At 33.6% G+C, this 13,827-nt stretch overlaps 3 protein-coding genes across 3 annotated transcripts; all 3 read right to left on the bottom strand.

Moving 5' to 3' along the window:
* Nucleotides 1-3,890: 3,890 nt before the first annotated feature.
* LOC130640708 (titin homolog) lies at nucleotides 3,891-7,585 on the bottom strand. Its single transcript, XM_057447224.1, has 7 exons — nucleotides 7,525-7,585; nucleotides 6,688-7,398; nucleotides 6,368-6,565; nucleotides 5,560-6,270; nucleotides 5,240-5,437; nucleotides 4,382-5,113; nucleotides 3,891-4,273 (listed from the first exon to the last, which is right to left on the bottom strand). Exons 1-7 carry the CDS (start codon nucleotides 7,583-7,585, stop codon nucleotides 3,891-3,893), a joined length of 2,994 nt encoding a protein of 997 aa, XP_057303207.1.
* A 154-nt stretch (nucleotides 7,586-7,739) lies between these two features.
* LOC130640766 (dentin sialophosphoprotein-like) lies at nucleotides 7,740-8,681 on the bottom strand. Its single transcript, XM_057447308.1, has 2 exons — nucleotides 8,182-8,681; nucleotides 7,740-8,075 (listed from the first exon to the last, which is right to left on the bottom strand). The coding sequence occupies exons 1-2, from the start codon at nucleotides 8,678-8,680 to the stop codon at nucleotides 7,831-7,833; spliced, it is 744 nt and encodes a 247-aa protein (XP_057303291.1). The 5' UTR covers nucleotide 8,681; the 3' UTR covers nucleotides 7,740-7,830.
* Nucleotides 8,682-8,849: 168 nt separating this feature from the next.
* On the bottom strand, nucleotides 8,850-11,782 carry LOC130640707 (myosin-9-like). Its single transcript, XM_057447222.1, has 2 exons — nucleotides 11,753-11,782; nucleotides 8,850-11,651 (listed from the first exon to the last, which is right to left on the bottom strand). The coding sequence occupies exons 1-2, from the start codon at nucleotides 11,780-11,782 to the stop codon at nucleotides 8,850-8,852; spliced, it is 2,832 nt and encodes a 943-aa protein (XP_057303205.1).
* Nucleotides 11,783-13,827: the final 2,045 nt, after the last annotated feature.

Below are 13,827 nucleotides of genomic sequence, written 5' to 3'. Positions count from 1 at the left end.
ATAATATTTGACTGTGTCATACATAAGTCGGCCTGCCCCGATTATGTTCGTTCTATAATAAATGAGAAATAATATTACACTGTCGTATATAAACTGGCCTGCCCTGATTATATGTCCCTTTTATAAGTGCCAAATAATATTTTTTGAGTAATAAGCCGGCCTGTCCTGATTATGTTGCCCTGATTATGTATTTTCTGCCCTGTTCTTAACCGGTGCAAGCTGCCGTACTTAATCATAAATATATACGTTTTTTAATTTGTAATTTTTCAAATGAAAACATGACAGGGTGGCAGTTAGTGTACCTCATCAGTAAAAGGAGCCATACATTTCTTCAACTGCTCGCTAACACGACCTGCTTACCACGTGTTGAATTTATGAGAGACAAACTTCTTTGCTTGCTGATTAATCAAAATATCAAGGGGCTAGGACTTATTAGTTAAGTTATGCAGGACGATAACCAGCTCACTATCGTCTTCCAAGCACAATTTCTCTATATCAACGTTATTTTGACCATTGAAAGTATCCCCTATAGTTTATGAATACTGCTCCTTTGGGTATCCAAGCTCATTCTATTTGTATTTAAGATTGGAAAAATTAGCTTCTTGAATAAGCTAACTCTTTTCTTATAATCGGACCAAGTTAGGTAGATAAGTTAGGTAGGCAAAAACCAACATGCTGCGTGAACCAACGATAATATCTTTGATTTTTTTCAACGTTTCATCATCCACTTTGGTCTTCCTTTTGTTTGGGTTAGTGCAATGAGCTGGTTATTTTTGTTCCTTTCGCAACTCTCTTTCCATCCATTAACGGTTGTTCTCTTGAGTAAATATTTTGTATACACTATCGATGGCGGATTTAGAGTCCCATGGATTAAGGCATACTTTCCAAAATCTTCCTTTATTTTTAATGAAACGTTACTGTATTTGCCAGCCTCGTTCCCAGTGCATTTTGCCTTGTTGATGAAGCTTATAATAGCTGGCCACTTCGTTATAAGGGCTCAGGGGCCACAAGACCCTGGGGCGAGGTTGTGTCTTGCTTGCTGTATATTACCGTGGACTTGTTCAACATATAGGGTCTAGTTTTTCACTTTTTTGCCAAGAAGTGATGTTTTTTATAAGGTTATCATATGTTTTAATCAATTATTAATTGATCAATACATACATATGCTCTGTATGAGATCAACAATGCTTCCAGCTCGTTTCAACTCTATCTCGATTTTAATTTCCAGAAAGATAGGACTGACAACTAGACCTGATCAAAATTGCCAACGCATTTGTTCAATCGCACGACAACAGAAAGCATGTATTCGGAAAATGTACAAAGGAGGACTGGTAGTTGACATATACTATAGCATTTCTCTGCATTATCTTTATTTTGTTTCGATGTTACAATTGCTTATTTTTAAAATATATCTTACATAAAATATGGCGTTTCTATATTTCTATACATAATCTCCTGTATTTTGTTAAGGCTTTCGACCGCAATATTTCAAAATTTGAAGTATGTTTTAGCCAATCTAGGGGGACGAAAGTTTAAACATTTTCGTACCCCATCGGTCCCAACCATAGTAGGACCTCCTTTAATACGGATTATTACCCGGGTAAAAGGGCGGCATCAATATTTCTGAATATCGCGCAATGTGATTGGTTAGAACCTACGTCATAGCAGGCAACTGTGTTTAAAGTTTAAATATGTTGTTGATACTAGCTGATAGAAAAAAACTTGGTCACGTGACCAAAATAAATGCACGATCAGTTAGCGCTTTTCCTCAGTGTGATTCAAGCAGAAAAAAATCTTTCAAAGACATCGCTTTATATTGACATGTTGATACAATGAAAGAATTCATGCTTAATTTTTATACTTATAAGTACAGTAAAAATCTCTCAATTGTCGATAATTAAGATGGCGATAACGATACGGAGAATTATCAAGCCATCATGATCGAGTCAAAAGAAATCAACAGTCAATAAATTAAGACGGAAAGTCAGTGGAGCAAAATGAATTTGCTAATAAATGACGAGGACGCACCAGTTTAAATTATACTAGATTGATTAAGCTTATAATACATTATACTTCTATTCTAGTTCCAATATACTAGTGTGAATAAAGCAAACTAAAGGAAACCGGACAATCTTTCATATACAGCCTGATAAAAAGTGGCGAATTTTTTCTTGGTGAAAAATATTTATTACCGACGCTGTGGTGGAGCGTTTTTCGAAAGTTCGTTGATTCGATGTATTAAAGGTCCTCTAAGGGCAGCGCTAGATATTTTCTTGAGAAAAGCCCTGGGGATGAGGATGTCTTAAAAACATGTATTTTTTAACTCAATACATCTTTAGATATATTTTAAACATGTATATATGCATTGATCCTGAAAATTAAAATCATTAGAACAAATTTTTTTTATTAACATAAATGATCTTATTCCGCCAGATAAGGATTCTTTCTTTTAAAGTTTAAGGAAATAATTAATGTTGCCTCCCTAGCCATTAATTACCGTTTTGAGAAGGGAAACTGAACCTAACACGGAAAACAAAAAAACATTCAAAATAGTTTCCTGCTTAATAATGTCATCCAGAGAAAAAACACATGAAAATACACAATTATATAAACAATAGCTTTATGTTATATAACGTTTAATTGATGTGTTAAACTTTTTAAGCAAATAACAACAATGTTTTACAACATCAAGAATATTATTGACAATGACAAACATGTTAAGAATCTGTGTGTTTACTCTATGTCTGTTTGGAATTATTACAGGTAAAATATTTTCCACTTGTACTCGTACTTAATATTATAATGTTTTGACACAGAGCTTTTAAATAAATGGACACACTCTCTGTAATGGAAATAGTGTATATTTGTATAGATTTTGTTTTATATTTGTTTCGTCTTTAAGTTTAGAAATACTAGTACTGGTTTCGCGTTCTTAAATAAAGAAAAAGCAGAAAACTTGACATGATATCGTATTTTTTTTCTAAATAATAATAAACTCCCTCGCTCCTTCGTTATGATGGAATTTCTCCCTACGTTAAAGACCTTAGCTCGTGACAGGGAATTAACACGGAGGGAAAAAGATAACGGAGATGGTGGATTTTAGAAAAGAAAAAAATTACGAGACGTGAAGATTTTCTGAGAAGTTTATAGCAACATGGACTTTTGTCAAATACGTCAACAGCGATTACTTCAGTACATTGCCAACGTTCGTAACAAAAGTTTAAGCCCATAAGAACGAGTTTACGAGATCTTCACTCATAAAGAGTTTTTTTTCTAAAACAATAAATATTCACCCTTTCACAATTCTCAAATAGAGAAATAGAGGACTTGGGAAAGAGGTTGCAAATAACTGTTATCTTCCCTTATAATGGCTTCGGAAGTACAGGTCAATGGTTCAGATCTCGAGTTCTTTCATTTAACTTTTTTGATCATACATTAATATTACTTACTTTTACTTAAAATACTTGACATTTTATTATTAGTCCTTATACCAGCTTCTTTCCCAGGGTTTTTTTTCTCAGCGTATTTTTTTTATTTCAGAAATACAGTGCTGCTTTATTATTAAAAATCTACATAATGATGAACCAAAATAGGTGTAGTTAATTCCATTGCATGCATATCTAAAAGTTCCACATTGCATAATCTCAATAAACTATTAAAAAATGAATACGAAAAGCTTGCTTAAATTTCACAGAATTCAGTTTGGTGTATCCAAATTTTAATCGCATGAAAAACAAGCACAAGTTTAGCAATAAATAAATAAATAAATATATTTTTTGTATTTTTTAGACCCAATTTTTAAAACAGCACAACATATATGACGTCACAACACTAACATGAGACAAACAAATATACGGAGTTGATTTTTTTAAAGTTCGAACTTCTGATTTTCAATAAGCTTTTGGGTTTTTATTAGCTCGTTTCGAATCAAATTCATCTAAATCCAACAGCAACGCATCAATGTCATCAAAATTGACGTCATCATCATCATTGTTACTGTCATCGTCATCAAGCGGTTGACATTCTTGAGTTGCAGAATCTTTGTTGTTTATCAACATTGACGATGAACCAGTTACAGGTAGTGGTGGAAGGTCAAACACACTGCTATCTCGTTTATGATTCAATGGTGAAAGTTTTCCCAATCTATTATTTAATGGTGGAAGAGGTGTTAACTTTTTACACAGTGATGATGGATTTGATAACAATTTAAAGTTGCTGTCTTCATAGGACGATAGTTCATCGTCTCTTTGTTCGATGTTTCTGATCGTCTTACCTACAAGGTAAATTTTTTAAATAACATTTTATCTTACAAAATGGCGACACTAACATACAATGGTTCTAATAAACTTGTTGCATAATATTTTTGCAAACATTAAGATACTTGAATGAAGTAACTTGTTACCTTTACTTGGCTGACATGTCAAAATCATTTTGTTATCTGCACTATTGTCTGGAATGACCATTTCGTCATCTTCAATTTCAAACGATTTATTTAAATCGTCATCATCCGATGAAGGACAAATGTCAACTTCATCTTCTTTGAAAGAAGTAGAAATGTCACTTGCTACAGATTCTTCACATTCTTCTCCAATCTCTTCACTAATACTTTCATCAAATTTATCATTTTTTGACTGTGGAGCTGCAAACATATTGAGGCTTCCAGCAATTGGTTGTATAAATCCTGTCTCACTTGTTGATGCATCACTGTCAACTTTATCTTGTTTTTCCATTGATGAATTAGCATCCGCTTCGACATGGTTGCTTGTTGACATAAAAATGTCAATATCGCCACCTTTCGAAGTATCATTGAATTCATCTTTAATCGACTTTTCATGGTCTGAAACTTTATTAAGTGGTTGACATTCTTGAATTGCAGAATTTTTGTTGTTTATCAAAGATGACGATGAACCAGTTACAGGTAGTGGTGGAAGGTCAAACACACTGCTTTCTCGTTTATGATTTAATGGTGGAAGTTTTCCCAGCCTATTCTTTAATATTGGAAGAGGGGATAACTTTTTACACAGTGATGATGGATTTGATAACAATTTAAAGTTGCTGTCTTCATAGGACGATAGTTCATCGTCTTTTTGTTCGATGTTTTTGATCGTCTTAGCTATAAAAAAAAAATTTAAGTAATAATTTATTTTACAAAATGGCGACACTAAAATATAGATGTTCTAATGAACTTTTTGCATATTTTTCGCGAACATTGAGATGATTGAATAAAGTAACTTGTTACCTTTGCTTGGCTGGCATGTAAATATCATTTTATTTTCTGCACTGTCGTCTGGAATGACCATTTCATATTTCTTACATTCAAACGATTTATCCAAATCGTCATCATTCAATAAAGGACATTTGTCGCCTTCATCATTTTTAGAAGAATGTGAACTTTGGTTTTCATTTTTACCTTCTTTGATGTTTACCGTAAGTTTTCCTATAAAATAACATTTCTATCTGTAATTCATGGAATTCGTTTAAATCTTGATGTAAGATTAATTGTTTAAGTAAGAACATAAAGGTTTGGTTGTTCATAGTAGCTAAGTCAAAAATATTTACTTTCAATTGATTGACAGATGTCAATCTTTTTATCCTCCACACTGTTGTCTGGAATGACCATTTCATCATCTTCAATTTCAAACGATTCATTCAAATCGTCATCATTCGATGAAGGACAAATGTCAACTTCATCTTCTTTGAAAGAAGTAGAAATGTCACTTGCTACAGATTCTTCACATTCTTCTCCAATCTCTTCACTAATACTTTCATCAAATTTATCATTTTTTGACTGTGGAGCTGCAAACATATTGAGGCTTCCAGCAATTGGTTGTATAAATCCTGTCTCACTTGTTGATGCATCACTGTCAACTTCATCTTGTTTTTTCATTGTAGAATTAGCATCCACTTCGACATGGTTGCTTGTGGATATAAAAATGTCAATATCGCCACCTTTTGAAGCATCATTGAATTCATCTTTAATCGATATGTCATGATCTGAAACTTCATCAAGTGGTTGACATTCTTGAATTGCAGAATTTTTGTTGTTTATCAACATTGACGATGAACCAGTTACAGGTAGTGGTGGAAGGTCAAACACACTGCTATCTTGTTTATGATTTAATGGTGAAAGTTTTCCCAATCTATTCTTTGATATTGAAAGAGGTGCTAACTTTTTACACAGTGATGATGGATTTGATAACAATTTAAAGTTGCTATCTTCATAGGACGATAACATGTCGTCTTTTTGTTCGATGTTGTTGTTGGTATTGCCTATAGTAAATAAAATTTACTTTTATTGCTGAAATAATTTTTGCACACTATTATAGAGTTTTCTATGCTTATTTGTGTGAGGCAAGACGTTTCTTACCCTTTTTTGATTGGCAGTTGTCAATCACTATATCTTTTACGCTATTGTCTGGAATGACCATTTTATCTTTCTTAATTTCAAACGATTTATCGAAATTGTCATCATTCAATAAAGGACATTTGTCGCCTTCATCATTTTTAGAAGAATGTAAACTTTGGTTTTCAGTTTTATCTTCTTTGATGTTTACCGTAAGTTTTCCTATAAAATAACAGTTCTATCTGTAATTCATGGAATTCGTTTAAATCTTAATATAAGATTAATTTTTTAAGTAAGAACATGAAGGTTTGGTTGTTCATAGTAGCTAAGTCAAAAATATTTACTTTCATTTGATTGACAGATGTCAATCTTTTTATCCTCCACACTGTTGTCTGGAATGACCATTTCATCATCTTCAATTTCAAACGATTCATTCAAATCGTCATCATTCGATGAAGGACAAATGTCAACTTCATCTTCTTTGAAAGAAGTAGAAATGTCACTTGCTACAGATTCTTCACATTCTTCTCCAATCTCTTCACTGATACTTTCATCAAATTTATCATTTTTTGACTGTGGAGCTAAAAACATATTGAGGCTTCCAGCAATTGGTTGTATTAATCCTGTCTCACTTGTTGATGCATCACTGTCAACTTCATGTTGTTTTTCCATTGATAAATTAGCATCCGCTTCGACATCGTTGCTTGTTGACATAAAAATATCAATATTGCCACCTTTCGAAGCATCATTGAATTCATCTTTTGTGGAATTGTCATTATCTGTGTTTTCAGCAAGCAGTTGACATTCTTGAGTTGCAGAATCTTTGTTGTTTATCAAAGTTGACGACGAACCAGTTACAGGTAGTGGTGGAAGGTCAAACACACTGCTATCTTGTTTATGATTCAATGGTGGAAGTTTTCCCAGTCTATTCTTTGATATTGAGAGAGGGGATAACTTTTTACACAGTGATGATGGATTTGATAACAATTTAAAGTTGCTGTCTTCATAGGACGATAGTTCATCGTCTTTTTGTTCGATGTTTTTGATCGTCTTAGCTATAAAATAAATTTTTAAGTAATAATTTATTTTACAAAATGGCGACACTAAAATATAGATGTTCTAATGAACTTTTTGCATATTTTTCGCGAACATTGAGATGATTGAATAAAGTAACTTGTTACCTTTGCTTGGCTGGCATGTAAATATCATTTTATTTTCTGCACTGTCGTCTGGTATGACCATTTCATCTTTCTTACATTCAAACGATTTATCCAAATCGTCATCATTCAATAAAGGACATTTATCGCCTTCATCATTTTTAGAAGAATGTAAACTTTGGTTTTCATTTTTACCTTCTTTGATGTTTACCGTAAGTTTTCCTATAAAATAACATTTCTATCTGTAATTCGTGGAATTCGTTTAAATCTTAATGTAAGATTAATTGTTTAAGTAAGAACATAAAGGTTTGGTTGTTCATAGTAGCTAAGTCAAAAATATTTACTTTCAATTGATTGACAGATGTCAATCTTTTTATCCTCCGCACTGTTGTCTGGAATGACCATTTCATCATCTTCAATTTCAAACGATTCATTCAAATCGTCATCATTCGATGAAGGACAAATGTCAACTTCATCATTATTAGAAGAGATAGAAATGTTGTTCGCTTGTAAACAATGTTTTTCAATTTTGTCTTCTTTGATGTTCACTGTAAGTTCTTCATCATTTCCTGTACCTTTAATTACAAAAAACGTGTCAAAAAATTTGTGTTAATTAACTAAATCTTCACTATATAAATATAAGGACTAGGTTGTGCAAAAAATTAAATTAAAAATATTTACTTTCATTTGATTGACTGGTATCAATCATTATATCCTCTGCACTGTTGTCTGAAATGACCATTTCATCATCTTCAATTTCAAACGATTCATTCGAATCGTCATCATCCGATGAAGGACAAATGTCATCTTCATCATCTTTAAAACATGTTGAAACATCACTTGCTACAGATTCTTCACATCTTTCTTCAACAGCTGCAAGCATGTTGATACTTCCCGAAATTGGTTGTATTAATCCTGTCTCACTTGTTGATGCATCACTGTCAACTTCATCTTTGTTCCCAGTTGATGTGAGGATCTCTACTCTGACTTCGTTATTTTCTGTCATACCGCTCTTTATTTTATCAATTTTGATGGAGGCAACCTTTTTCTCCCCATTATCTCCATCACTAGTATTCTTCTGAATATTTACTATCTCCTTATATTCCATTTCTTGAAATTTTAGCTCAATATTGTCAGAAACACAAGCATCCCTCCTTTCTTCATTCTCGCGCTCTTTCATGTTTTTCTCTCCCCAGTCTCTTTTTGGAGTTGGTATATTGTCGTCGCTATTTTAACAAGAAAGAAAATTAAGTTATTAAATAGGACTTAAAATGGCTACAACCAAAAAAATAGCTACAAAGGTGAAACATGATCACATAAATGAAACCATGAGTAAAATACTGTAGTACTTACCTCTCTGAGACATCCATTTCACAGGTAGCGTTAAGTTCGAATACCTTTGCTTCTAATTCTTTTACTTTTTTTCTTAAACTCTTGGCTTCATTCTTTTCTTCTTTGTAGTTCTTAACAAGATTTTCATAGCGTGTTACTTCAATTTGCAATGTCTTTAAATCGTGTTTGGTCTTTTCAAAATCATGCAGAGTTGCATTCAGTTCAGTTTCAACTGAGTGAAGCTTCTTGTGTATGTTATCCTTATCCTTCTCTAATCTTCTTTTATGGCCATCGCATAATGAATGCGCTTCTTTAAGATGAGATAACTCTTCTTCCAAGTCCTTTTTGTTTTGAACCAACTCAAGCTTTTTCAACTCACAAATTTCGTTCTGTTGTTTCAACTTATCAAGCTCCTCACTCTCGCATTCAGTGCTTGCTTTTGAAAAATCTCTTTGAGCTTTATCCAATTCTTCTTGCAAATCAGAAAGCTGCTTGCTTAAGGTGGTGATATTTTCTTCAGCCTTTTCAAGTTCTGCTTCTGATTCCTGTAGCAGCAACGTCTTTTTTTCGAGGTTTGCAGACACTTTTTCTTTTTCTTGCAATTCTGTTGTAAGCTGCTTCGTCATTTCGCTTTTCTTTGTGCAGTCATTTTTAACTTTTTCTAAATCGATTTCTAGATCAATAACTTTCTTGTTGGCAATCTCAAGACATTTGTATTTTTCCAAAACCTCTTTTTTCAACTTCTCGTTGGTGTTAACATATTCTTCATTCTTCTCTTCTATCTCTTTCACTATTTGACTTTTCTCTTCTAATTTCTTCGACATCTCTTCGAACTGTTCCTCCTCCAACGTAAATTCTTTGTTCAACTTCTCTACTTGCTCAGCCGCACTTAGCATGTCTCGATGTTCCAATTTTAAATCTTTGATTTCTCTGTCAGCTTTTTTTAAACTCCATTTTACATCAGCAAGCTCTTTTTCCAGCTCATCGACATTCTTGTCGGCTACATTCAATCTCCATTCATATCTCTCAGCTTGGTGCTTTATTTTATCTGTCATTTGAGTTAACTCTGTCATTAACTCCTCTTTATGTGCTTGTAAAAGTTTGTTGCCTTTGTTAACTTCAAACAGTTCTTGTTCGAGTTCATCCATTCTTTTCAACTTTTCCTCTGTCTTCATCTTATCCTGAACTGCATCCTGGAGTTTATCATTCAGCTCGTCAAGTTTCAGTTGAAGATCTGCTTTGCTATTAAACAATTTTTTGTTTTCATCTTCAATTTCTGTCAAGTCGTCGGAAATATGACGCTTTTCTTCACTCAACTTTTGGATCATAGACATCGATGTTTTATGCTGTTCTTCAAAACATCTTAATCGATCACGAAGCTCCTCTAAATCATTCTTCTTTTCTGCAAGGCTAAAGGAAATCAAATTCTTTTGGTTGTTGTTGTCGTCTAGCTGTTTTACCAACTCGTCGATTTTTGCTTTTAACTCTACCACAGCATTTTCATAATCTTGAACCCTTTTCAGAAGGGTAGAAACTTCACAATCTCTTTGTTTTTGCAATTTGATTTCTTGTTGGACCTGCTGTTCTTTCTCTTTTACGTAATCTTGCAGTTCTTTCACCAATCCATCTTTTTCGGCAAGAAGAATTTTCATTAACTTAAGTTCTTCTTCACTTCGCTCTTTATTTTCGATAATCCTTTCAAGCTCTTCACAACGCACTTTCAACTTTTTAAAAGCATCGAACTTTTTAACAAGTAATGCATTGACTTTCTTTATTTCCATCTCATACTCTTCTTTTTCTTTCTTTGTTGCAGTAAGATTGTCAGCATCGCTTTGCAACTGCTTCATTGAAGCTTCCTTGTCACGAAGAAGAGATTTAAATCGTTCAACTTCTGCTACATACTCCATTTTTTCATCATTTAACTTCCTTACCTCTTCTTGTAGAGATTTACAAACACCCTCAACTTTTAGCAACTTTTCCTTTTGATCATTTGCTTCATCTAGAGAACAGCTTTGTCTTCTTTGTCGTTCAGTATTCAATTGACCTTTGATGCGAAGATTTTTTTGTTTCACACTTTCAACGCAATTTGTCATTTCTATCTTATCTTTTTGAGCAGCATTTAACTCTTCTTCCATCTTTTCCATCTTCTTATGTTTTGCATCAAACAAATCTTTCATTTTTCGCAACTTTTTCTTGTCATTAGATCTTTGTTCTTTCATCTGATTGAATTCCTTTGTTTTGTTTTCCAATTCATTTTGCAGCAACTTGTTCCTCAACTTAAACTCCTCCACTTCTTTGAAAACTCCTGCATTTTGACTTTCGTTCACAACATTTTGTGTCTTCTCCAGTTTTACGCAAGATGAACACATACCTTCTACAACTTGTAGTAAACATTTACACATGCAAGTTTTCTTCAAAGCATCTACTTCACTTTCTAATCCAACCATTCGTCTCTTTATGCAGATAATTTCTTCTTCAACGTCTTTCCGCCTTTCTTCCTTACTCTCTTTACAGACTGGGTAATGTATGTTGCTTTGTCTGCTCAAAAGACTGGTTAAAAGCGACAATTGTGATTTAATAGCTATTAAATCTTCTTTTTCCTCTTCTTGATATGAGCGATGACAATTCCTCTCATGTATTCTAAAATCGTCATCGCAAAAGAAAATGGGACGCTCATAACAAGCACCACATGTTCGTAGGTTCTTCACGTTTGCAGATATATCTCTATATTTGCTATACATTCTGAAATATTTTCTTCTTTTCTTCTTTCCGCTCAAATATTTCAAGTACTTGTCTAAATCTTCTTGACAAAGTAAGTACTGAAGTTAAAGCTTTCTTTGCACATATTTGACGTCAAATAGGTTAGATGTAAAGAAAATTTAATTGGCCGGTTTTGAACATGACGTCAACAGAAACGCACTTTGATTGGATGAATATTGCCAGGCGCCATGGTAATCAATAGAAAGAACGTCAAGGTTACGAAACCACCTTGTTTCCGTTCTCCACTAAACTCAACAAAAAATGGACATCTAATCCAATGTAAGTTAGGACAAGTGGAACAAAGAAATAATGCAGTTGATACACACCTGTTTCTGTATATTTTGTGATCTTCACGCAAGCTCGTCCAGAAATTTTAGGTATTTTTCATCGCCCCGATGAAAAAAGGGAAATTTTCGTTGAGTCCAAGACTATGGCATGATGACGTTGTCGAAATATTGTCATGATGCTATAAAGTTCCCCATCGAGTTAATGCTCTTTCACTAAATTAGTGAAATGACTTAGGAAATTCAGTTTTAGATTGAGCGGCTATCGCCTATTAATGACCCAGTCTGGGTAGTTTGGGTAGTCAAGGCTCTTATTTCTTACTACAAGATCTGCATATTCTATTGGGATCATTTAAGTGAATAATTTCCTTACATTCCTAACACCTTCCTATTCATATACGATTAGTATTATTCCAAATATTATATCTTAGGTATACATCGGCAGTACCTACCCTGTTTTTTCTTACATTTCATGTTTACCCATAGTTTTTGTAAAAGCACTTGCTAAACATGCCCGCAACTGAACAACGTACCTACGTACGTTACGTACGAAGCGCACTGCATAACCACTAAACCAAGATCCACAAAGTATTACAGTACTAAATCTGGCGATTTTAATTTATTTTTCTTGGTAGAAATTAATTTTCGCTAATGGCTGACTTTTGTATATTTTACAAGAAGAAATTTTAACGGGTCGCGAAACTTTGCTGAACTAGATTTAATAAGTTTTGATAAAGTTTTACTGTTATGCTACGTTTCATATTAAGACCTGATTCATATCCCTGTTTATTCCCTCTCTAGCTCAGAATAGTAGCTGTGTTAAAAGTCTATGCAATCGCATGTGTAATCGACCTGAAGGCCGCTGTTTACCATCAGGAAAATGTTTATGCAGCCTGGGGAACACAGGCCCGAATCCAATACCAAGCGTGAATGTCATTGGACAGGTTGAGGCTGATCACTGTTTATGGACGTGTACTCCTTATTCTTCACGGTGTTTATCAAAATGCAATCCACGCTGTGTATTTCCTTTTCAATGCCTTGCCAACGGTATGTAGAATAACACTATACTTGTTTTTTGAAGACGCTACCATTTGATGCAATACTTAAGTTAAAAGATCCATGAAAGGGGGTCAAAGGTTTACTTTAGCGCTTTTCTAGTACGAACACTGCTCTGTGCTCAATGTATTTTAAGGTATTTTGTGTAAGTAATTGAATTTGTACATAGTGTCTTCCATAGCTTCTTTGAAAGTTTTTTTCAGTAACATGTACTTAAATTGATATACTCAGATTACACTTTGAAGTAAAAGTAATTCATCGCACAAATGAATTGGTTCATATACTTTTTCTCAAAATGGTTTTGTCTTTTTTGTATATCTACGGCGAGAAGTATTCCGTCTGAGAAAATAAGAAGATAAGCGGTTTCCAAAGACCAATTGGAAATTAGTTAAACGTTTAACCTCATTCCTAGGACTCTTCTTTTCGTTTTTTGATATTGCCTAATATAAAAAAGCAAAAAAAAAGAGTTCTTGGAACGAGGATGATAAAATGTTATTAAGGATCCCCTGACATGATCAACCTGAATAATGCAGAAATTATCATTTATCAATCATTTTTTGTTCTTGTAGGTAAATGCAAATGCTGGTGGGGATGGACTGGCCCGAACGCTCGTTTCGTCGGTGAATTAGTGGAAGCGGATTACTGTCTCACACCGTGCCATTACACACATGATTACAAAAATGCTTGGTGTGCTCAAATATCTGATACCATATAAACATTAAGAAATTCTCTTGCGTTTTTATTTTGTTTGTTTCGGGACTGGAATCGAGCCTACAGCACAATAGTCGGAATAGTAGTCCTTTTTGGTGCGATGATAAAGGAATGTTTTAAAAAAGGGATATTTGTAAAATTTATTTAAAGGTAACTTTATGTATATGTATTTTTCCATGTCTAA

This window comes from Hydractinia symbiolongicarpus, chromosome 4, assembly GCF_029227915.1.
Source record: "Hydractinia symbiolongicarpus strain clone_291-10 chromosome 4, HSymV2.1, whole genome shotgun sequence".
In the NCBI taxonomy this organism is placed as follows: Eukaryota; Metazoa; Cnidaria; class Hydrozoa; order Anthoathecata; family Hydractiniidae; genus Hydractinia; species Hydractinia symbiolongicarpus.
The sequence above is the reverse complement of the archived record's forward strand: the minus strand, read 5'-3'. Positions and strand labels throughout refer to the sequence as shown.